Source organism: Nomascus leucogenys, chromosome 2 (genome assembly GCF_006542625.1).
Source record: "Nomascus leucogenys isolate Asia chromosome 2, Asia_NLE_v1, whole genome shotgun sequence".
In the NCBI taxonomy this organism is placed as follows: Eukaryota; Metazoa; Chordata; class Mammalia; order Primates; family Hylobatidae; genus Nomascus; species Nomascus leucogenys.
Window position 1 is genome coordinate 46,964,548 of NC_044382.1, and position 26,191 is coordinate 46,990,738.

Consider the following 26,191-nt stretch of genomic DNA (forward strand, 5'->3'; position numbering starts at 1 on the left):
ATATTTATCCATATTTTAAAGAGGTATTTACTTGAGAAACATCTAAAAACAAAATATAACACTTCAAAGGCCACTTTATGCAACAAAATAGGTAATAATAAAATACATATTTTTGCAAGCATAAACACAGGTAGACTAACAACAGTCACGTGGGTATAACAGTTATGAGCACACAAGCTGTGTTTGTTTATAAAGGAACAGGTGAAAAAGGGCAATGTACAAATGCATGTCATTATGGTTGCTAACTGCAGGCACCCAGCTTTATAACTGTGATCACCTGAAATACCATATGAACAACCTGTCTTTTGAGAAGATAGATTAAAATCCATGATGGGTCGCCCCCATTTAGGCAGTTTCCCAAAGAGCTGAGATCTCCAGACATTTTCTGTCTCACAAATTCAGATGTACAAAAAGACTATCTCTTCGTGTATTGAGGAAGTGTCAGCATTTTTACGTACACACATAATGCTTACGCACAAAGGCAACGTCGTGATAATGCACTTTCATGGAGTCAAATTTCTATGTCCAAGGCAGCAGAGGAAAAGTCTGTCCCAGCTCTCAGAGACAAAGCAATGTGCCTTCTGTATTTGTTCTCTCCGAAGTCCCTGGCTGGTTGGATAGGGCCTGTCAGCATTGAGGGCAGATTTTCCCCATCAAGTCCGCTCAGACTTACACACAAATCTCCTCTGGAAACACTCACAGATATACCCAAAATTATGCTTTCCCAGGTTTCCACCAGTTTTTACTGGTCAAGTTGACATCTAAAATTAAGTCCACAAGCCCATCCCTTGTCAACCTGGCACCCATGTGTTAAACCATACTAAATTTCCCAATAAAGACAACAAGGTAATAGTTCCACCTAACATGGTACAATCAGCATAATGCAACTATCCTGTGTGCAACTGAAAACACGCTAATCCCTTCCCCAGACTTTGGTTTTCAGGATTTCAACATTTGGGATTTTAATTTTTCAGGACTGTGATTTTGGGGATTTTAGACACCAGGGATGTTAGACTTTAGGGATTTTGATCCTTAGGGGTTTTGATCTTTCAGGAACTCAAGATTTGGGATTATGGCATTTTGAATTGTGTCTTTTGGTATTGTGATCCAAACATTTTATTTTATTTATTTTTTTTTTTTGAGACGGAGTCTCGCTCTATCGCCCAGGCTGGAGTGCAGTGGCGCAGTCTCGGCTCACTGCAAGCTCCGCCTCCTGGGTTCACGCCATTCTCCTGCCTCAGCCTCTCCGAGTAGCTGGGACTACAGGCGCCCGCCACCACGCCCGGCTAAGTTTTTGTATTTTTTTAGTAGAGGCGGGGTTTCACCACGGTCTCGATCTCCTGACCTCGTGATCCGCCCGCCTTGGCCTCCCAAAGTGCTGGGATTACAAGCGTGAGCCACCGCACCCAACCCGTGATCCAAACATTTTAAGAAAATAAGAATACTGCTAGTTTCTTATCTTTAGGGAGCAGACTGTATTGCAATTTACATTTTAGCAGGAAAAAAATTAAAAATTTAACCCAATTCTTAACATTATTCCAAAGTTTCTTACAAAGAAAAGTAATTCTAAATCAGAGAAGGGTGACCATTGATTGATGCTTCTCATAAAATGAGAGCCAACCTGGGGCTCCAAGGGACGTTATTCACATTGATCTTCCTTAGATTTAGGAAGATCCAGAATATTAGGAACCTGAGTCTAGGGATCTTACCCTGTGCTTACTTTTGCTGAATTTCTTCCATGTAGAGATAATGAAATGCACTTCACAATATCTGTTATAACACATCTACAATGAACTCACAGTCAATACAGAGCACACAACCTTTGAAGTACTGACTGGTTTTGTTCCCCCTTTTAAAAATGAAACTATCTTTGTTCGATAATACATGATCATTATACAATTTAAAGGGAATATGAATAAAATTATCTTATAATTGTACCATCCAAAGATAACTACTGTTAACATTTTGGTGCCTATCCTTTTATATTTAATTGTATCACAATACTGCTAATGCAAATGGGAATGTATGCCATGTTATTTTGCAACCTGCTTTTTTTCATTTAATAATACCTTTGGAACATTTTAACATATCATTAACATATCATACCTAAAGACCTCCCTTATTCTTCTTAATGGTTATGTGGTCCACTGTTGGGAGGCAAATATGTTTAAATCTCTTATTGGACATTTAAGTGGCTTCCAACCTTTCATTACAATTTGTAGTGTAATTACTATCATCAAACATGTATCTGTGAACAATTTTTCCATATTTTCTTCCAGCACTTTGAAGATATTATAGCTTTCCACTGTTTCTGTTGAGAAGTCAGCTCATACTCTTTTTGCTCAGTTGAAACAATCTATCTTGTCTTCTGATAGATTTAATTTTTATGCACACATATTTCTTTATTTTTATCTTTAGCTTTCAGTGATTTTACTATAATGTTCCTAGGCATGGTTGCATTTATCCTTTCAGGGGCTTGTAGCACTTATTGAATATGTGAATAAATGTCTTTCATCAATTCTGAAAAATTTTGAGTCATTATCTTTTCAAATATTGTTTCTTCTCCACTTTTCACCTCTCTGTCTTTTGTGTGTGTCTGTGTGTGTTCTTTTTCTATATTTTGTCTCTGCATGATTCAGTATTTTCAGATATTTTATTTGATTTATCTAATTTCCACTTTACAAAATCTATCTCTGGCTATACCTAACAAGCGGTTAAATTCATCCACTGAGTTTTTAATTTGTTATTATAACTTCTTAGTTCTAGACTTTTCATTAGAATGTTTCTAGTTTTCAGATCTCTGCTTAATTTTGATAAAAACATTTTTAAAATCTGTGTCTGATAATTCTATGATCTGCTCTCCTGGATTTGTTTCTATTGTTTACTCTGGTTTTCTATCAGATTGTCTTACCTCCTCATGTGCTTGGTCATTTTTTGATTGAGTGCTGATCAGTATATATAAAAGTTATAGACATAATTTAAAGCCATAAGAAGATATCTCCCTCCGGCTTCTGGCTGGCGACTGGGGGGCATTAGTAATGCCAGACAACCTAATTTAGCTATTCTCAGCTAAGGTTTTGTGAGAGAATGAAGCCCTGCAGCAAATCATTTGAGTGATTATTTTCTCAACTCTCCCAAGAAGGGTAGATAGCTAGCATCACCCTAGGTACAACAGAGATAAATTAATTCCTCATAAATAATAGACACCTTAGAACACTAGAGATTAATTACCTTCTGGATCTCCAGTGGAAAACTGTTTGAAATTAAGCCAATAACTGAACAATGATTCAAAGCTGAACTTCAATCTCTTTGAGGACTGGCCCATTTCTAATTCACTGGGTCCAACTCTTAAGTCTGGGGGACTAGATTACTAGGGCCCTTCCTCCTGGGACATACCACGGACTTTTGTTTTCTTCTTTAACCTTACTTATCCTTTTAGCCTCTCTGCAGTTTTTACCAAAAAGGCAGTGTCTTTAAGGATAAAGTGGCCCCCAAAGTCTGATGGTCTTGATTTCCTTCTCTTGGATCTTGGCCCCATGTTCTGGTAGTTCTCTCTTGCCTTAAAAAACAGATTTTAAAAAATATTTTGCCTTGCTTTCCTAGGTGTTCTTAGAGAGTTAATTCAAATTACCCAACTTATCATTTATGAAAGATTTCCAGAACAAAGGGACGCACATTTGACATTGTGATAGCTGTAGCCATACTGCTCTCAAGAATGGTCGTGCTAATTCCACACAAACATCTGTAGTATTTACGGGTTCCTCCTCTCCACATTCTCCCCAGCAGTGGGGATATCACCACTTTGAAAATCTTTGATAGGTCGATGGTTTTCCTTAAATATATATCATATAATTTCAAGTTCTCTAAGGAAAGAGGATATATTTGCTCTATATGGACATTTTGAATGTTCAAAATACTTTTGATGCTTCGTTGATGTAGTTTTCAGTATTACAGAAAGTATGCTTAGAACAGCCAAGTGATATTTCTAATTCATTATCATCATTTTAACGCCTTGTGACATTTTATGTTCCACTGTCTTCTGTTGCTGTTTAGCTTTTGTATTTTTAATGCTTTTTCCCCATGAATGTCCGTTAAAGACAGAATACTTGTCCTTTTGTTCCTTCTAGTGCTTGGCAACATAGTGGTCATTAGACAAGCATTACTTTGATTATAAGAAACAAAAGCCATACTTAGGATGACTGATTTATTAAAAGGGTTCCCCTGCTCCATCCAATCCCTGGAAAAGAGGTTCCTCTAAAGATCAGGTGTTAGTTGTGGCAATACTCTAAACTATAAATAAAACTTTCTTTTTTTTTGAGACAGAGTCTTGCTCTGTCGCCCAGGCTGGAGTGCAGTGGCATGATCTCGGCTCACTGCAAGCGCCGCCTCCCAGGTTCACGCCATTCTCCTGCCTCAGCCTCCTGAGTAGCTGGGACTACAGACGCCTGCCACCACGCCCGGCTAATTTTTTTGTATTTTTAGTAGAAACGGGGTTTCACCGTGTTAGCCAGGATGGTCTTGATCTCTCGACCTCGTGATCCACCCGTCTCAGCCTCCCAAAGTGCTGGGATTACAGGCGTGAGCTACCACGCCCGGCCAATAAAACTTTCAAAGGGCCCAAACCGCGTTACCCTACTCTATTATTTTTTAGGTCTAGACTATTGGGAATAATTTACACTCTTTGGTCAAGAGAAAAGTATTTTGATTGAGATCCAACTTTCAGAATGGCAAAGAAAGAGAATTGCAAATATATCATGGAATAAACTGCAGGACTATTTATAACTGTCAGGCCTAAAACTATCTCCGTTACCTTGACTGCCTTTCTAAAAAAAAAAAAAAAAAAAAAAGGAGATGTGTTGTAATAAAGCAGTGAGCCAATGTTTCCTTGGTAGTTATTAATTACTTCAAAGGAGTTTGTTTGTCTTACTTGTTGCTAGCCACTCCCCTCACCCAGAACAGGAGTACAAGTAATGCCCAGCCTTGAGTTTCTAACTGTTAGTATAAATTTTAGGGTCACATTACAAATGTTACTTTTCCACAAGATTTTCTAAGCAGATATTTTTCTTGTCTTGGCAAAAGGCAGCAAGAGATACAAGCATGGAGGAACTAGTAAACTTTAAGGGCAGACTCCTTATTAAAAGACCAAAATATTTTAAAACATAGAGGAGTCCTCATCTATGACTGTAGTGTTCTGATTTCACACATGAGAAGTAGGGAGATGCACTACAGAACCCCTTTAATGACCCTGAAGTCCCCAAATGCAACAGATCCCATTGCATTATGTACCAGGAAATGCAAACCATGGGCTTTCAAAAACTTTCCATCTGCTATGGTCTGAACGTTAGTGTCCCCTGAACCCCAAATTCATATGTTGAAATCTTAACTCCCAAGATGATGGCATTAAGACATGAGGCCTTTAGGAGGTGATATGATCATGAGGGTGTAGCCCTTAAGAATGGGACTAGTGCCCTTATAAAAGCTGCCCCAGCAAGCTCGTCTGCACCTTCCACCATCTGCTGGTGCCTTGATCTTGGATTCTCCAGCCTCCAGAATTGTGTTGAATAAATTTCTGTTTTTCATAAACCAAGTCTATGGCATTTTATTAAAGCAGCCTGAACAGACTAAAATACCATCTAAGATATCCTAGATGTTCCATATTATACTTGAGTTCCATTCCTCTGCAGTAAGAAAAAATTCAGAGGAAAAAAAGTATAAATAGAGGAATAAACAGACATTATTCACTCATATTAAGACTGTCAACCTGGAAAATAAAAAACAATTTATAAATACATTTTTAAAATTAATAAGAGAGGGACTGTGTATGATGGCTCATGCCTGTAATCCTAGTGCTTTGAGAGGACAAGGTAGGAGGAACAATTGAGGCCAGGAGTTCAAGATCAGCCTGGGCAACATGGCAAGACCTTGTCTCTACAACTTTTTAAAAAAGTTATCCAGGCATCATGGAGTGAGCCTGTAGTCCCAGCTATTTGGGAGGCTGAGGCAAAAGGATCACTTGAGCCCAGGAGTTCAAGGCTGCAGTGAGCTTTGATCACATCACTTGCACTCCAGCCTGGGCAACAGAGCAAGAAGTGGTCTCAAAAAATAAATAAAATAAAATAAACAACAGAGTAAGATTCAGGATTAGAAAACATTTACAAAGGTCAACTGTATTTCTATATCCAGCAACAGTCAGAAAAATTTAGCTTTCAAGATTCTATTTATAAAAGCAACAAAAATATAAAGTACATAAAAATAAATCAACAAAATATACTTGAAACCTTCAAAGCAAAAGTTGTAAAACTTTATAGAAAGACATTAACAAGGATTTAAATAAATGAATGAATAAATAGAGAACTAGACTATATTCTTGAAAAGGCAGATTCAATGTCATCAAGAGTGTCCATTTTCTCCCAACAGATTTATATCTATAAATTCGATGTACTGCTAAACAAAACGCCAGCAGGTAGAATTTGGTGGAGTGTGGTGGGTTGATTTTAAAATTTAAATAAAAAATCAAAGGGCCAATAAAAAGAAGACATGCCAAAGGAAGAACGAGTTGGGAGAACTTGCCCTTTCATAAACTCAAATCTAGTGGAAAGCTATTGTAATTAAGATAGTGTAGTATTCAGGCAGAAAGTGCAAAATGACAAAGGAAACAGAAGAGAAACTCAGAACAGATGCACAAATACACGTGAATTTGATTTATATCAGAGTAGGTGTTGAATATCAGTGAGGAAAGATGGCTACATAGTGTAGGGAGCTAAATCAGCTGATATCCACATGGGATCTGTGGTAGGCTGAATATTGGCCCCCAAAGATATTTACATTCTCATTCCTGAATCTAAATATTTCCTTATATGGCAAAAGGGTGAATGTTGCCTTATATGTCAGAAGAGGTAATTAAATTAATAATTTAGACATGGGGAGATTATCCTAGATTATCTTGGTGGGCCCTAATATAATCACAAATGTCCTTAAGAAGAAAGCAGAGGGAAACTTGACCCAGAAGATGAAAAGACAATGCAATGATGCAAGCAGATTAGAGTGATGCAACCACAAGCCATGGAATGCTGGCAGCTTTAAAAGCTGGAAAAAGTAAGGAACAAATTTTTCCCAGGAATCTCCAAAAGGAACCAGCCCTGTTGACACCTGATTTTAGCTCAGTGAAACTGATTTCAGACTTCTGAATTCCAGAACTGTAAGAGAATAAATGTGTGTTGTTTTAAATCACTAAGTAACTCGTAACTTGTTTCAGCAGCAATAAGAAACTGATACAGAGTCCCTCCCATCTGCTCTACACAAAAGTCAACTCAAGTTGGATCAGTGTGATGGTAAACTATGAAACTTTTTAGAAAGCAATATAGAATGATCTCTTTACCAACTTGGTGTAGAGAAAGGGATTTTAATAATACAAAGTGAGCAAATTATAAAACAAAAAATTATCATATGCAATTACATTAAAACTCTTGTTCACTAAAATCACCTTAATGAGAGTGAATGGACAAGATACAAACTGGGAGAAGATATTTGCAGGACATATTAAGCCAGTTACATCCCAAATACATCAAGAGCCCCTATGAATCAACAATACAAAGACAACACAATAGAAAAATGGGCAAAGGCCAAATAGGAATTTCACAGGAGATGAAACACAAATGGCCAGTCAATATAACATGCTATTTTCATTAACATAATGAAATTCATAATTGCAGAAATATTAATCAAAGCCACAGTGAGATTCCATTTCACAACTAGCGGAGGAGCAAAATTTTAAAAGTTGATCAATACTAAGAGTAGTCAAGGTTATGGAGTAAGGTTATAGGCACATCTCCTGCAGGTAGGAAAGTAGAGTGGCACAACCCCTTTGGAGAAGTCTGATTACCTAGTAAACCTGAGTGTATACATCCTGTACGTCCTGGAGTTGCCACTCCTGGGGATACATCCTAGAAAAATTTGGCACCATGTACCTGAAAACCTGTTCAAGAATGTTCATAAGAGCATTATTCTCAATAGCATAACAGCATTAAGTTAGAAACAACACAAATGTCCAACTGGATAGGAATTTTTATAAATTCAAATAATAGAATATTAACTGTTAAATTATAGCCTCATGCATGACATGAGTGAATCTCAGAAAAACAAATATAGCATGACAATATTTATGTAAAGTTTAAAACATGCAAAAATAAGTTATATATTGTTATGGGTTATACCCACATATGGCTAAAAAGCAGTATGAACAAAACCAAGGAAATGATTAACTGACTACACAAAATTTCAAATGGATAGTTACCTCTATGCAGGAAACAGAAGGACAAAGATATTCTAAAATATGGTAAAGTCTCATTTCTTAACGTGGGTGACAGGTTCACGGTTGTTTATCTTACTATTATTCCTTATACCTTACCTATGTAATACAAATGTTATTTTGTGTAATTTCAATATAAATTTTAAAAACACAAAACAAAACTTGCTGAAATGTTAACTAATACATTTTGTTGTATGTTTGTGTGCACAAAATTGTTTATTATACGGGTATTTCTTGGAACCCCAAAGCTCATTATCAGAATTTTCGCATTCAATAATAATATGATGTAAGTTGTTTTACCTAAATTCATTATCTAAATGAAAATAATATTATAATTATGATATGAATGTATGCATGTGCCAGCAAAAACATTTATGTTTGCTTGAGTTTCAGCGGTAAAATGTAGTGTGTGTTACAGCCCGACCTTCAGCTGTTCTGACAAGACAGATTTGTTTTGTGCTTTCCTTGTTTAAAATGTGTTATGCATTATCAGCTCATCTTCCCACAATTTCCCTGATGGTTTAGTCTTTCATGGGTTCTGGAGTTTGTTTCTGCCAGGTACTGAGGGCAACCACCAACCAGGGAATGATTTAGACAAAATCTTTAGATCCTAGACTTCTAGAATCTTTAACACTTATTTTATTGTTTGTATTACAGTTCATGTTTACAGCAGTGTAGAAAGAAAATGTAATTCATGTCTAAAATTGTACAGTATCTTTACACACTACAAACCAATACACCCATTTATATACTTATTTAAGCATTATAGAGGTAATTTGAATATTTTAAATGCCTTGTGTTATACAGGAATCTTTGATGAGTTGTTATACAGGTGTTTTAAAATGTTTTAGAAAAACTGGATAGAGTTTCTGGATGGGCTGGGAACCTAACTGTTTCTGAGAGTTACAAGAATGGAATATGGATTGCGCTATTTCAGAGGAACCATGTCTTTATGGGGTGGTGTGGTATAGGACACAGACCAGGACTGTCACAACCTAGAATTCAAATCTTGGATTAAGAAGCCCCACAGGCAACTCACCTAAATTCTCTAAGTTTTAGCTTTCTCACCTGTAAAATAAAGATAATAATTCCAGCCTACCTTACTGAATTATTGAGACACAAATAAGATTAGTCTGCAAGTGTCTTTGTGTTTATATACAAATGTGTTCATATACTATAATGTGAACATAAAATTATTATGTAAATTTGATTTATGAGAGAGCTGATGTTGAATATCAGTGAGAAAAGATGGATTATTTAGTGTAAAGAGCTGAAACAGCTGGAAATCCACATGAGATCTATGGCAAGCTGAATAACGGCCCCCAAAGATATTCACATCCTCATTCCTGAATCTGTAAATATTACCTTATAAGTCAAAAGATGTGATTAAGAGTTTTGCAATGGGGAGATTATCCTGGATTATCTTGATTATGGTAGTTTAAAAATCATCTTGAACTCTGGTAGTAGGAGTCCTTTCATTTTATTCTTCTTTTCCAAAGTTGTTTCGGCTATTCTAGGTTGTATGCATTTCCATGTGAATTTTAGAATCAGCTTGTCAAGTTCTACAAAAAAACCATCTTGGATTTTAATTTTGATTTCAATTAAATCTATAGATGAATTTGGGGGAGAAATGGCATTAAGATGTCATTAAGATATTATTGAATAGCCATATTGAATTTACCAATCTATGAACAAGCTATAGTTTTCTATTTGTTTAGGTCTTTAATTTCTCTCATTAATCTTTCATAGTTTCCAGTATATGGGTCTTGTACACATTTTGTCAAATTTATCTCTAATTATTTTATATTTCTCAATGTTATTGTGATACCACCTTTTAAAATTTCAATGCTCTATATAGATCTCATATCCTGCAACCTTGTACTAGTTACTACACTTAATTTGTAGACTTTGTTTAAAATGAATATTCTCCAGCATCATCTCCACAGATTTTGATTCAATAAAACATGGATAAAACCAAGAATCTACATTCTTAATGAGTAGCCAGGGGGATTCTGATACATATTCTCTAAGGACATTACTTTGAGAAAGATATGAAAATTAATAACATTAACTTCTGATGGTATGTCCAAGTTAACTGAAGCAGTCCATTCTTCCACCCAAAATACAAAAATAGAATTGATTAAAAACATGGCAAATATATATTTTTAATGCTTTTCCAGGTTCAAAATAAAGGAAAGAAAATAACAGGTTCTAGAAATAAAAAGGGAACTCAGCTAGCATAGTAAACTAGTGAGATGACCCAAAGAAGGCCCAGAGATGTGTAGAGTAGACACATGCCTTATGGTTTAGTGGGTCCAATTATACCCTCACAGAGAGAGGACACAGCCTTTTTCCTATCTGGGAATGAAGAATTAAACTAAGATTCTAGCATAAATCCAGGACCGTAGAAAGACTACCTCTTTTCATAAAGGCAACTAGAATAATTCTACTCATTGGTCTAGGGAAGCAGTGATGAAGCCTGTCTTCTACTTAGAATTCTGAATAGGAGGAAGAGCCTCCTATGATAAATCAAAATCCCATGTACACATATGAAATCGAAATTTACACTGTCTGATAGGTGCAAAAATCAGAAGCTGAGAAAATAAAAAATCACAGGACCCTTAGCAGAAGAAATAAAAATCTGCTCTGAGGGAATAGTTTCATAATTCGGTACCCATGCTAAAATTGAGTTCATAATACAAACATTTCAAACTATCTGAAGAAATAATCTAGTAGGAGGAAAATCAGTGATTACTACAAACATGTGAGCTGGTATCCTAAGAGTTTGAGGTAATAAAAAAAGTCTCATATAGCATTCTTAAAATCTTTGAAGAGATAAATGAAGAAATAGAAAACAAAATGAAGGAATAAAATATGAAAATATTCAAACTATATATAACTTCTAAAAATAAAAAGCCAAGTCAATGAATTAAAAACTGAATAGATGAATACACTGAAGCGTAGATATAGCTGAAGAAAGAATTAGTCAACTAGAAGAAAGATCTTAGAAAAATACCCAGAATACATCATAGTGAGACCAGAAATGTGCAGAGAAGTTTAAGAGACATAGTAATTCCACGGGAAACACATATATCTAAAAAAAAAAAATTCCAAAAGGAAAAATTTGAGATAAAAGGAAAACAACATTGGAGAGATGTTGAGTAACCAATATGTAGAATATTACTTACTTATTACCCTGAAAACTCAAAAGTGTTTTCAATGATTGGGTTGATTTTCTTTTTAATAAATCTAATTCAATCTCCATTCTTTAATTCAATTAAGATAAAAATCAGAAGCCCTAAATTGTCTTAAAAATTCAAAATTTTCCCTTTTATGACTCACAGAAAGCAAATGGACAATGAGGTTTCATCTTAATTGGGTCTCTGAAGGAAGTGGGAGCATCTGGAATCATTTCTACCATGCTGCTTTTCTGCATTTGACTCCAAAGCACCCATTAACAATGTTACCTAGCAATACATTTCACAGTTTAAATTAGAGAGTGTTACTTCTTTTTGAAGTTCCCATATGCTGATCCAAACCAAATATATGTAGCTTCCCTTTGCAGTTTTTTAAAAAGGTAATCTTCCTGATTAAGTTAGGTATTTCCACATTCCATTAGAAAGTCAAAATAGATGAAAGATCAGTTTCAACAGCCAGATCAAACCATCAGCAAGTCTTTACAAATATCTAGCATACAGATTTAACTACTTCTAAGAAAACAGAATGACTTAAAATGCAGAAAAATTGTTCAGTTTCAGATTAATGGAAAGGCTTTTCATGATGTTATATTTGCCATAACATGCTTAGGGTGTTTCAGTGACTGTCAACTGTACTCAGCAGAAAGTCCAATGTCCTTAGGCTGGCATCCAAGGGCAGCCCTTTATGAATGGATCCTACCTACTACTCTAGGCTTCAGCTTCATTTTCCTTCCCTCGCACTCTCTCTTTCTCTCTCGCAATCTCCATAGTAGTCACACACAAAGAACTTGCAATTCTTTGCCACTTCATGTTCTTGCTATGTATTTTCACATAATGCTTCTTTATGTATTTTCCCAAAGTATTTCCCTGACTTACATGCCCAGCCTTTGCTTATGTTTTTACATGCTTAACAAATACCTTCAAGGGTCACTTTCTCTGGAAAACCTTCCTTGACGTCCCAAGCTGGAGCTGTGTACCCTGTATCCGCTTCTATAATAATAACCCACTTCTATAGTAGCAGTGCACTATAACTGTTGGACTATGTGTCAGTTTCCTCCACTGAATTCTATGCTTTCTGAGGGCAGGAACTATGCTTTTGTACCTCTTTCTACTCATGGTGCCTAGATATCAGAAGCCTTCAAAAGAAAAGAGGATTGCAGTTGGAGATGTGGGTTAAATCTCATGCATCCTCAGAGGCCTACCTTATGACCAGGAGCCTTCCCTGCTATTTCCTGTCTCTGAACATATATTTACGTAATGGAACATTGTACAACAATGAAAATGAAATACAACCAGAGCAAAAGTAGCAACATAGATGAGACATGTAGGCTCATTTCAGATACGTACATTTCAAAACAGGCATTACTAAATTGTATTGTTTAGAGATACATACATTGGGTAAAAACTATACATGAAAGCAATTGCAACAAAAGCAAAAATTGACAAATGATATCTAATTAAGACTTGGAACCAACCCAAATGTCCAACAATGATAGACTGGATTAAGAAAATGTGGCACATATACACCATGGAATACTATGCAGCCATAAAAAATAATGAGTTCATGTCCTTTGTAGGGACATGGATGAAGCCGGAAACCATCATTCTCAGCAAACTATTGCAAGGACAAAAAACCAAACACCGCATGTTCTCACTCATAGGTGGGCACTGAACAATGAGAACACTTGGACACAGGAAGGGGAACATCACACACTGGGGCCTGTTGTGGGGTGGAGGGAGGGGGTAGGGATAGCATTAGGAGATATACCTAATGTTAAACGATGAGTTAATGGGTGCAGCACACCAACATGGCACATGTATACATATGTAACAAACCTGCACGTTATGCACATGTACCCTAGTACTTAAAGTATAATAAAAAGAAGTAAAATTAAATTTAAAAAAAAGCTTAAGAGCTTCTGCACAGCAAAAGAAACTATGGGCAGACTAAAGAGGCAAAACCCACAGAATGGGAAAAAATATTTGCAAACTATGCATCTGACAAAGATTTAATACCCACCATCTATAAGGAACTTAAACAAATTTATAAGAAAAAAACAAACAATCCTATTAAAAAGTGGGCAAAAAAAAAACAAGAACAAATACTTTTCAAAAGAAGACATATATGTGGCCAACAAGCATATGAAAAAAAGCTCAATATCACTGATCATTAGAGAAATGCAAATCAAAACCACAATGAGATATCATCTCATATAGTCAGAATGGCTATTACTAAAAAGTCAAAAAATAACAGATGCTGGTGAGGTTGTAAAGAAAAGAGAACACTTATACACTGTTGGTGGGAGTGTAAATTAGTTCAACCATTATGGAAAGCAGTGTAGTGATTCTTCAAAGAACTAAAAACAGAACTACCATTCGACCCAGCAATACCATTACTGGGTATATACCCAAAAGGATATAAATTGTTCTACATGAAAACATGCATGTATATGTTCATTGCAGCACTAGTCACAATAGCAAAGACATGGAATCAACTTAAAAGCCCATCAATGGTAGACTGGATAAAGAAAATGTGATACATATACACTACGAAATACTACGCAGCCATAAAAAAGAATGAGATCATGTCCTTTGCAGGAATGTGGATGAAGCTGGAGGCCATCATCCCTAGCAAACTAATGCAGAAATAGAAAAACAAACTACTGCATATTCTCACTTATAAGTGGAAGCTAAATGATGAGAACACACGGACACAAAGAGCAGAACAACAGACACTGGGGCCTAGTGGAGGGTGGAGGGTGAGAGGAGGAAGAGGATCAGGAAAAATAACTATTGGGTATTAGGCTTAGAACCTGTGTGACAAAAATCTGTACAACAAAAACAAAACTGCACACGTACCCCTGAACCTAAAAGTTAATTTTTTTTCAAATCACAAGCAAAAAAACAAAAACAAAAAACAACAACCAAAAAAGCAAGGACATGATGGTCATCAAGAAGAGAACAGTGGTGATTTCAGGGGAGGCTGCAGTGAGAGGAGTATGATTGGGAGGGAACACACTGAGGCTTCTAGGGGCTGAAAATATTCTATTATTGATCTTGGTGGCAATAACATAGTGTTTGCCTTATAATTATTTGTTATAATGTACCAGTATGTGTATAAGTTTCCAACTGTTGCTACAAGAAACTGTCACAAACTTAGCAGCTTACTGCACAAATGTATTATCTGAAAGTTCTGGACGTCAAAAGTCCAAAGTGATCTGATCGCTGTACATTATGCGTATTGAAACATCACTATGTACCCCATGAATATGTATGGTTATTATTTGTCAATTAAAAAAATTTTTAAAGATGAAAATATACAACTAGAAACGAAGTCCAACGTGGGTCTCACTGGGCTAAAATCAATGTATTCCTAGGGCTGCATTCCTTCCTGGAGACCCTGGGGTAGGGGGAATTCATTTTCTTGCATTTTCCAGTTTCTGGAGGCTCCCCGAATTCCTTACCTTGTCCATCTTTACTGCCTGGGAATGACTGGTTGAGACTTTCTCATATCACAGCCCTCTGACACTGAGACCAATCCTTCTGCCTACTTCTTGGGCATTTATGGACCCTTGTGATTATACTGAGCCACTAACATGATGCAGGATAGTCTCCCTATCTTAAAGTCAGCTCATTAGTAACTTTAATTCCATCTGCTGCCTTGATTCCTCTTTGCCATTTAATGTAACATGTCCACAGATTCTGGGGGTCAGGACCTGGACATCTTTGGGAGGCCACTTCTGTGCTTACCACTTAATGTATTATGTAATTTCTGAATCTGCATCTATTCAATAATGACACAAGGTTAAAAATTAAATTGCAGTATGTAAATGCAAAGGGTTCCTATGCAATCATGAAAAGAATGACAACTTTTATTTAGTATTTCGTATAATCTCTGGGAAATATTTTAAAAGCAATGTTAAAACCATTATGTAAAGTATACTGTCATTTACGCAAAACGACATGAGGAGGAAAGAATTGCTTCTACATGCCACATATATCTTAAAGCAAAGGAAAACAAAACAAAACAAGGGAAGGAGATTTTTATCTGTCTAACAAGTATTTCTTACTGACCTAAGATCAAAGGGTTTTACCAGCTCATTGAAGATAATAGTAAGGAATCATCAGCAGCTCTTGAAAAGACACAGAGAATTGCATAGAATTTACAGGGAAGATAATATGGAATTACTATGTGAGCAAAGCTCTTCCCTGGCAAGCGTATCTTTTAATAATCCACTAACAAAATAAAGAAGAATGTCGTGCAGATGGAAAATTACACTATTCGGCTTACCCAGCATGTGAATTCTGTGGGAGAATTCAGAATTACAAACGAAACAATAGGGAAATCTCACTTGTTGTGTAATGGTTGGGAACCTCCTGGAGAGTAGCCAACCCCTTGGAATAAGGCCAAGCACGACGTCCACAGGGAGCTGCAGATGGGAGGGAGGTCCCACCACCTGTGGCATGGGGGCCACTGGAGCATTTCCAGCCCACGTCTGACACTGCTGTGCTAACATTTCCTCTAGACCTATTAGGTTGTCCATTGTAGGTGATGCTCGTCTGCAGGATGGAGACAGACCTACGTCAATCCAAAAACTCCTAGTCCATTCTGCACTCATTCTGGGGATGTCTGGAGAATTCTACACTCACATGCAAGGGAGAGGTCAAATCAAATCAGGATTCACTCACTCAGTCATTTTTTTCCAGTTATTTGCTTATTTATTTAATCAACATTTATTGAGTAGCTTTATTTTCTTGGTGCTAGCAGCATAAGATATACAGGATGAGTCCTGTGTGTATGTATACATATATATATATATATGTATTTCAAAAATATATATCAATATATCAATTTCCAAAACAGGCAAAACTATACTATTTTGCTTAGGGATGAATAGGTGGTAAAATTATACATGAAAGCAAGGAAACAACTATCATAAAAGTCGAGGTGATGGTTATATCGAGGGAAGGTGAGGGAAACATCATCGGGAGAAGACAAACACCTGGGGGAGGTGCAGGGTAGTACAGGCTTGGGTCAGGGAGCCTATCATTCTGCACATTCCTAGACTGCCTGAGCCTCTTTTACACAGAAAAAAGTGACTGCATAGATATGGACCGAAAACAGCAGGGTGTGGCAGAATAGGGGAATTATTGCACTTGAAGGATGCAAATGATGTGCATTCTTGCTGACAGTGCACTCTTATATTCTCCCCCCAGGTTTAAAACAAACACAGCAGCCATACTTTCCTGGGAAACCTAGATATAAAACAGCAGAGGTAAGCAGCACTAGCTACCATCAGTATGAAAGCCATTTTCTCATTCTTACATACGAATGAATGACCATGGACCAGAAGGCATTGGGAGGAACCCCATGAATGCATGAAAGACAAACAGCTGACATTATGGGCAATTCAGAGAACAAAAGATTTATTTTTTAAGAAACGAAAGTTCAAATGATTACCCCCAGATCAATGAGAAGAAGTTGCATCCATAAAAGAACACTTAGTTATGAAACAGAAATAGAAAACAAAAGAGGTCTTGAAAATTAAAAATATTATTGCAGAAATGAAAGATCACTAGGAAGTATTCAGAAAAAAACTGAGCTGAGTCTCTTGCAAAGCAATTGGCAAATGCTAAAGTTCAGTGCTTGACCCTGACTGCAAAAAAGAAAACTTTCCAAGTTTTTGAGTAACACCTGCTTGTACCTCTGCAAGAAAGTTCCAAAATGGAAGATGCCCCGAAACCACTGTGGCAAAATGCTATCTTGAACCTGTTCAAGACAGGCAAGGAAAGTCTCAACTGCAAAGCGAAACAATTTGAGTCAAAAAGTAACTTGGGTTTGTTGTTGTTATCTGTATAAAAGGGAAAATTGCCATTTGAATAACTGAATAGCAGTTATGTACCAAGTGGACTATTTAAGTTCAGGGCGGTGGCTCTGCACATCAGGAATGATGCCACAGGTGCTGGCCACAGGTCTGCTGGTGGCTGCGGAGAGCTACAGCTATGCAGCACGCTCCTGCCATCTTTCCTGATTCATGAACATCAGTATTTCTCTAGGCATAGCCTTGAATTATATTTAGTGTCATTTCTTAGTAGTGCTTGATGATTAAAATCTTGTTCTTTGACAACAAATGATCAATCTTCCTGGTCTAACATTGGATTCACAGGTTTTCCAGACAAATAAAATGAAAAAACTGGAGGAAAAAATATCAAAGACACAATAAAATTTCTTAAAGCTGAAGTGATGTGAGTTATCAGACTCAAATGGCCCATAGAACGCTGAGGAGGATGAATAAGAAAAACCCACTCCTGGACATGACTTCATCACATTTCAGACCCCAAATATGAAAAGAAGGCCCCCAAAACATCCAGAGACAAAGAAGAGGCTGCCTATAAAGGAAGGGACATTAGATGACCTCAGGCTCTGGAATTTTTACAATCAAGTAGTCACAAAGTCTCCAGTGTTCTGAGGAGAAATGATTTTGAACCTGGGATCCTATAGTCAGCTAAACTACCAAGTGAGTATGAAGACAAAATAAGGTATTTTCAGGCATTCAAGGATCGAAGTTTCCACTTCCATCTATTTACATACACACATTATATACATCATTTCTAAGGAAGTTACTTCAGCAGAATGAGAATGAAAAGGTGTGACTGAACACATAGAAATATTTTTTTTAATTCCTGGATAACAACTGTTCATTCAGGAGGTGACTGATCTGAATTAAAATAAGAAGCTGATAGGCTCTGATCAGTGTCTTCAAAGAGAAGAAGACCATGAATTATAAAATTAGATAGGAGTGAAGAAATAAGGAATTAGAAACCACGGGGGGAAATCAAAAGCTCTGATAAAAATCAGAGGCCAGAGCAACCAGGAGGGTGCACAGGTGGGATGGCAACCTGATGATCACATCAGGAGATTTGATATGTACAAGGAATTAAGCAGAAAAGTAAATACATTGAGGATGGTGGGAGCCAGTATTTCTCACTCTTGGAGGAAGGAGATAGAAACATGGAAAACAGGGTGAAGCCAAAACCTTTGAAATTGGAATGGAATTAGAGTTGTCAATGTGAACCCAGAGTTGTTGAGTTCATACTGACATGTATAGATAGATATAAAAACAAATATACATGTAAATGTGTGTATATGCATGTGTACATGCATATGTGTATTTCCTAGCTAGGTCCATTGAGAAGTACTGGAAGATTTGAGACTCTATAGCAGTGAGCACACTGATCACCCAAAGCTTGGTTTCTAAATGCCACTCTTTAGTGAAAGGAACTAGTTAACTCCAGGACCAAGGTAGGGAAAGAACAAGATGAGCCTGGATTATCTCCTTTGCTAGACAGTAAGGAAACGCTCAAAGAATGATAGGCACATGTCAAAATGACACAGAAGCCAGCAAAGAAACTCCCACTGACCGCATTTGGAATGAGTCAAGAATCAAAATTTCAAATCTTCCAGGACTTCTCAATGGACCTAGCTAGGAAATACACATATGCATGTACACATGCATATACACACACTTACATGTATATTTATTTTTATATCTATCTATACATGTCAGTATGAACTCAACAACTCTCCCCTTTATAAAAGAGTCAGTTAAGAAGTAAACTAAAATGAGGCATAGTTGTGAGTAACTGATAAATTGGTAAAGAAAGAATATACTTGATATGGACCTTAGGGACATTCTTTGAGTGACTAGGAAGCAGAGCACTGAACAAACAGGATAAAATGTAATCCCAGATCCTATTTGGCTCTTCGGTGTATAATATTTATGTAAGAAGAAGACTTAACAATGGTTATCAGTAATGATTATGTAAAAATGGAATAGCTCACAGAGGTTAGAGGGAGAAGGCTAGTGGACTGGTCGGGGGTAACCTAGTCATAGGCACCAAAATCCTTACACATCAAGAGATAATGTAAAGTTGATGGAACAAAAAATACAGGTTTAAGTGTATTATTTAAGGCTATAAATAAAACTCATAAAATAAAATAAAATAATTGGGTTGTCAGGGGCTGAGGCTGGGGGACAGGATTGTCTGCAAAGGAGCATAGGGAACTTCATGGGGTGATCTCAGATACACATTTCTACATCTTGATTTTGGTGGTTATATGACTATTTAGGTTTGTCAAAATTCACAGAACCATGCTCCACACAACGATGCATTTGACTGCATGTAAATCGTAACTCAATAAACTTAGGAAGGGGAAAAACCTAGGAACCGATAAGTGAACTAAACCCTCATCTTTCACACTGGGGAGTCAAAAGAAAATGTACGAAGTTAATAAATCCACCAAAAGCAATATAAGCATAGAGCTGGCAAGGGAAACGACCATCACAAGAAACAGCCAAAAGAACTTCTTGGAAGTAGCAGTGGCAACATAGACTAATATTTAGCTTCATAATTTTACTATCTACATGTTTTACTTACTTATTGGCATTGGCATTTAAACACAATTCTGAAGCATTTTTAAAATGCAGAAAGGTTTCCAGAGTAGTATAAGAACTTCTATTAAATATCTATCCCATGCCCAATAACGTCCTTTATAGCAAAGGGCCCAATCCAGGATCACATTTTGCACCCAATTACCATGTCTCTCCAGTCTCCTTCAACCTGGAACAGTTCTTTGGGATTTCTTGACTTTCATGATCTTGTTTTTTTTTTTTTTTTTTTGAGACAGGGTCTCACTCTGTCACCCAGGCTGGTGTGCTGTGGTGCGATCAAAGCTCACTGCAGCCTCAGACTTCTGGGCTTAAGTGATCCTCCCACTTTGGCCTCCTGAGTAGCTAGGACTACAGGCATGTACCACCACACTTGATTTTTTAATTTTTTGTAGAGACAGGGTTTCACTATGTTTCCCAGGACCACCTTGAATTCCTGGACTCAAGAAATCCTCTCACCTCAGCCTCCCAAAGTGCTGGGATTATAGCCGGGAGTCACCGTGCCTGGCCCTCATGACCTTGATATTTTTAAAGATTACAGGCTGGTCATTTTATTTTGTTCTTCAATTTGGGATTGCCTGATGTTTCCTCCTGATTAGATCCAATTTAGATATCTTGGCCGTGATATCACAGATGGGATGCTGTGTTCTCATTGCATCCTGGCATGTGGTCTGAGAGGTTGATTTGCTGTATTATTACTGGGATAAACCAAGACAGCATCTCCCAGGCTTCTTCACTGCAAAGTTAGTTTTCACCCCTTTATAAAAGTATTTTGAGGAAAGATGTTTTGAGACTATTCCATGCCCTACTTTCACCCATTTTCTTAAGATCCATTGATGCTTTTTACCAGAATTGGTTATTGCAACGATGATTGCGAAAAGGTACATCAAATGGATTCAAAGATTCCTATTTATTCAATGGATTATAATAATCTATTAATATCATTATTTTGATTCTTGACTCATTCCAAATGCGGTCAGTGGGAGTTTCTTTGCTGGCTTCTGTGTCATTTTGACATGTACCTATCATTCTTTGAGCATTTCCTTACTGTCTAGCAAAGGAGATAATCCAGGCTCATCTTGTTCTTTCCCTACCTTGGTCCTGGAGTTAACCAGTTCCTTTCACTAAAGAGTGGCATTTAGAAACCAAGCTTTGGGTGATCAGTGTGCTCACTGCTATAGAGTCTCAGATCAACCAGGACTTCTCAATGGACCTAGCTAGGAAATACACATATGCATGTACACATGCATATACACACATTTACATGTATATTTATTTTTATATCTATCTATACATGTCAGTATGAACTCAACAACTCTGAGTTCACATTGACAACTCTGATTCCATTCCAATTTCAAAGGGTTTGGCTTCACCCTGTTTTCCATGTTTGTATCGCCTTCCTCCAAGAGTGAGAAATACTGGCTCCCATCATCCTCAATGTATTTACTTTTCTGCTTAATTCCTTGTATGTATCAAATCTCCTGATGTGATCATCAGGTTGCCATCCCACCTGTGCACCCTCCTGGTTGCTCTGGCCTCTGCCAGGCTGACTTCCCACCCCACTTGGAATTATTTTGGTAAAACTTAAAAAGAAAAAAATTAGTAACCAAATACTATAAAAGGAACAAAAAAGGAGATTGTGGGAATTTGTCACAAGCAACATTTTTACTGCTCTAAGAGCCATGGTCCCTGATATGGTTAGGTTTTTTGTCCCCACTCAAATCTCATCTTGAATTATAATCCCCATAATCCCCATAATTCCCACGTGTCAAGGGAAAGACTATGTGGAGGCAACTGAATCATGGGGGCAGTTTCCCCCTTGTTGTTTTTGTGATAGTGAGTGAGTTCTCACAAGATCTGATAGTTTTATAAGGGGCTCTTTCCTCCTCTGCTCGGCACTTCTCCCTCCTGCTGCCTTGTGAATAAGATGCCTTGCTTCCTCTTTGCTTTTCACCATGATTGTAAGTTTCCTGAGGTCTCCCCAGTCATGCTGAACTGTGAGTCAATTAAACCTCTTTCCTTTATCAATTACCCAGTCTCGGGCAGTTATTATTAGCAGTATGAAAATGGACTATTACAGTTTCCATTTCCTCCACATGACGCCACACAATTGTAAAGCATTTTAAAGTTTGATCTGTTCTAGGAAGAAGTGAGAGGGGTATAGCTTGGCTCCATAATTCCCCTAATCAATATAGTCAATATCATGCACCGCCCATGGCATGATCCCACATGCACATGTGCGCACGCACACACACACACACACACACACACACTCAGGCACCACACTTTATGCTCTGGGCACCTGGTAACCTGAGTTCACCACTTGGAGGAGGTCACTACCTGAAATGTCACAGTAAATGGTCTGTTGATAGAGCTTGGCTTCTAGTGGGTTAAAGCACACGGTGATTTCAGCTGATGAGTTGGGCCAGACATCACCTTCCTGAAAAACATGAAAGAATCATTAAAAAACAATATGACAAAAGAAAGACACTGCTTTTAAGTGTTCTTACATTATAACTCCATGAAATTTTTTTTTCATAAAATTATATATGTTTAAGGTATACAACATGTTTTGATATATAGTTGCATAGTGAAATGATTACTGCAGTCAAGGAAATTAACACATCTATCTCCTCACATAGTTAACTTGTGTGTGTGTGGTGAGAGCACCTGGTCTGTCTACTCTGTTACAAGTGCCCAACATATCATACATTATTATTAACTATAGTCACCATGCACTACATTAGGTCTCCAGAACTTATAACTACAAGTTTGTACCCTTTGACCAACATCTCCCCATTTCCCCCTCCAACCCCACCCTCTGATGCCTGGTAACCACCAGTCTCTTACCAAACTGTTTCTATGAGTTTGACCTTTTTTTTTTTTAAGATTTCACATACATATAAGTGAGATCATGTGGTATTTGCCTTTCTGTGTCTGGCTTATTTCACTTAGCACAATGTCCTCCAGATTCATCCTTGTCACAAGTGGCAGGAACTCCTTCTTAGAGTGAATAATATTCCATTGTAAGTATACACTTCTTTTTTCATTCATCTGTCGCTGGACCTTAGGTTGCTTCCATAGCTTGGCCATTGTGAATAATGCTGCAATGAACATGGGGGTGCAGAGATCTCTTCGAGATCCTGATTTCATTTCCTTTGGGGATATACCCAGATGAGGGATTGTGGGATCACATGACAGTTCTATTTTTGATTTTTTGAGGAATCTCTATACTGTTTTCCATAACGTCCATACCAATCTACATTCCCATCAACAGTGTACAAGGGTTCAATTCCAGGAAACTTAAAGGGAACATTTTTCTAATAAGTACAAGAAAGCATTCTTTCACCAGCAGATAGTAAATGTATACTTCTTGATAACTTATGAGGTGGTACAAGTTGGAAACAAACTTCAAAGATAACTTCAGTGAATTTATGAACATATAATGAGTTACTAAAGGAAACTAGGGTGTATAAGACATTTTAAAATGAAATGTATATTCAGTGACTATTCACTGTTTGCCCAACGTGTTCCCAGTACCAGGGCTTCAGAGAAGCAGAAAGGTGTGGGCCGTGACTGCAGGGAACTCATACCTTAGTGGGATGATAAACATATATACAAACATTTTAGTGTATGAGGTAAGTGCTGTGTCTACATAAATACAGCCCAGAGGGGTCACAGAGGAAGAAGTACTTGACTTCCTTGGCGGAGGCACCACATTCTTAACTTTTGAGGTGACAGCATAAGGAAACACTCTCACTCTACAAAAACATAGCAATGGCCCAAGGTAGAATAATAGCTTGGTCAAACCCTGCTTCTACTCCAGTGTGGCATTTCTCCCTTTAATTGGAACTACCAAAAAGTCATAATCAGGAAACCAAGTTTTAAAATGGTAATGCAAAATGCAATGTATCAGAATCTCCTTGTTAGGTATACTTTGATTAATATTTTTAACTATGTAATCTGTGGCCTCTTCATTAGCTTCTCAAGGCTGTAAAAGGAGATGCTGATAGCACTTGCCTCAAAGGGGTTCCTAAGGTCTCACAAAGTCATGCAGGTCAAACACTTTGCCCCATGCTCAGTCAGAACTCAGTAAATAACTGACTACTATGATCGATGTTATTTTTGTGCTACTTAGAAGGACTAAGATCAAAGTATTGAAAAGGGGAAAAGACGTGTGTGTTTTTTGTGTGATTTTTGTAAGTAGGGCCAAATGAGCATAAACAATCAACACATCCAGAAATCTATAAACAGTCCCGCCAGCTAAATAGAAAACTAAGGAAAGACAACTTGATAAATAATTAGGCTCCAGCTCCAGACAGTCCCTGGTGCATTCTCTATTTATTTTCAGTCTGGCTAGAAAGAACATACTTCTGGAATAAAGAATTTTGAAAAGAACAAAATGGTTTAAAAATGCAGATATCAAACAAGAGGGAGAAAATAAAAATCTAGAGCCCAGGGTTTATTTATTAACACAATCAGTCTGATCAGAATACTTTGCAGGCAGTGTCTTTCCTGACTTCAGAATGAGGGAGGCACAAGGGCTTAAGGGGGAGCAGAGAGGGCTGTAAATATTATGCAGGTATGATACCTCGGGCCATTGCTCTGTTTTTATAGAGTAAGAATGTTTCCTTATGCTGTCACCTCAAAAGTTAGAAACGTGGTGCCTCCACCAAGGAAGTCACGTACTTCTTCCTCTGTGACCCCTCTAGGCTGTATTTATATAGACACAGCACTTACCACACATACTGTAAAATGTTTGTATACATGTTTATCATCCCACTAAGGTATGAGTTCCCTGCAGTCACGGTCCACACCTTTCTGCTTCTCTGAAGCCCTGGTACTGGGAACACATTGGGCAGACAGTGAATAGTCACTCAATATACATTTTAAAATGTCGTATACATCCTAGTTTCCTTTAGATCTCACATCCCCAGATCAGCCTGTGAGAATGAAGGCTCCATGAGGGTAGCTGCCATTCTACCCCCACCCAAACCAGAGTAAGCCATCCCTGGTTTGGGTAGGGGCAGAACAGCAACTACCCTCAGGGAGGCTTCATTCTTCATGGCTCTTAGTAGGTGCTCAATAAATATTTGTTGAATCTGCAATATCTACTCAGTTTGCATGTTGTGTAGTCAGTAGCAGACACCTATTCATCCCTGCAACCTACTTCTACCATTTTCTCTTCATCCAGAACCTCAAAAGTCACACAACTGTAGAGCCAATAGAGACCTATGAGAGCATATGACAAACAGAGAAGTCCTGAGCACTTTGATGTATTTAGGCATTTCACTGTGGCACCTTTCCAAATCTTGAAATAGGTATCTGTTTTCTTCTGATAAATGATAAATACCTGGCCCCTTTTTATTGGTGGGGGTTTTAGTGATACGGAGTGTTAGAAACACTCATGGCTAGACTCGACTGGTGAGGCCAGGCAGATGAGGCAGCTCAGCCAATCAGTGGTGTATCAGTAGGTATCTCATCTCAGGACTACTGAAATCCTGGGCTTCTTACTCACCCATGACACAAACATATTCCTTTGGTGGGTTAATACTCTGCTCTGCTTGGGTAAACAGAATGGACACAGCTAACCTGCTTCTACACAAATGGAATGACCAAAGGGGCTATATTAGATCCTGAGAGAACCCAGGCTAGAGAAGTCTCACCAGAATTGCAGGAAGTGGCCCCCACTGGAAATCACATAAGCTTAGTACATGTGGGCAAGTCAAGGGTCTTATGGTTTGAAGTGGACCGGGAATGCTTTCAAAAGTATGATCCCAGCAATCCAGGGTCCATGTGCAAAAGAAGGTAACACACTTCAGTTTCTCCCAGAACACTCTTGGACTGCCATCATCAAAGAGGTCTGATTAGCAGAACTGGAGGGATGGGAGTGAGTGGTGACAGACACACTCCAGAAAGGTGAACGGAATCTCTCCAGAGGAGGAAGCGTTGACATTCGGAAGCCATCAGTGAGAGATCATCTGATGTGGAGGCTCCTGTGAAATGGAGAAGCCTTTCTGCTTGGTGACAAGACCAGCGCAAAGAGATCTGAATCTACAGGGTTCAGACTGAGCAAATGGAACTGTGGGCTCGGTGCTTACTTATTGTGGGCTGCAGCTGTCTTACTCTGCCTGCGACATCCACTTGTAACTTGCAGCCTTCACTGAGCCTGAGAGATAAAGGAAGGACAAACCCTATTTATTCTAAACTCCTCTCCTGGGCTTGGAGCGGGTACC

At 37.8% G+C, this 26,191-nt stretch overlaps 1 protein-coding gene across 3 annotated transcripts in view; it reads right to left on the reverse strand.

Annotated features, from left to right (window-relative positions):
* The window catches only part of HYDIN (HYDIN axonemal central pair apparatus protein), a 442,024-nt gene that overhangs the window by 285,300 nt on the left and 130,533 nt on the right, over window positions 1-26,191 (reverse strand). For all 3 annotated transcript variants that reach the window (XM_030829570.1, XM_030829576.1, XM_030829580.1), the window contains one exon: window positions 22,296-22,395. In XM_030829570.1, the coding sequence (XP_030685430.1) occupies window positions 22,296-22,395 (100 nt within the window). The remainder of the gene's footprint in view (window positions 1-22,295; window positions 22,396-26,191) is intronic.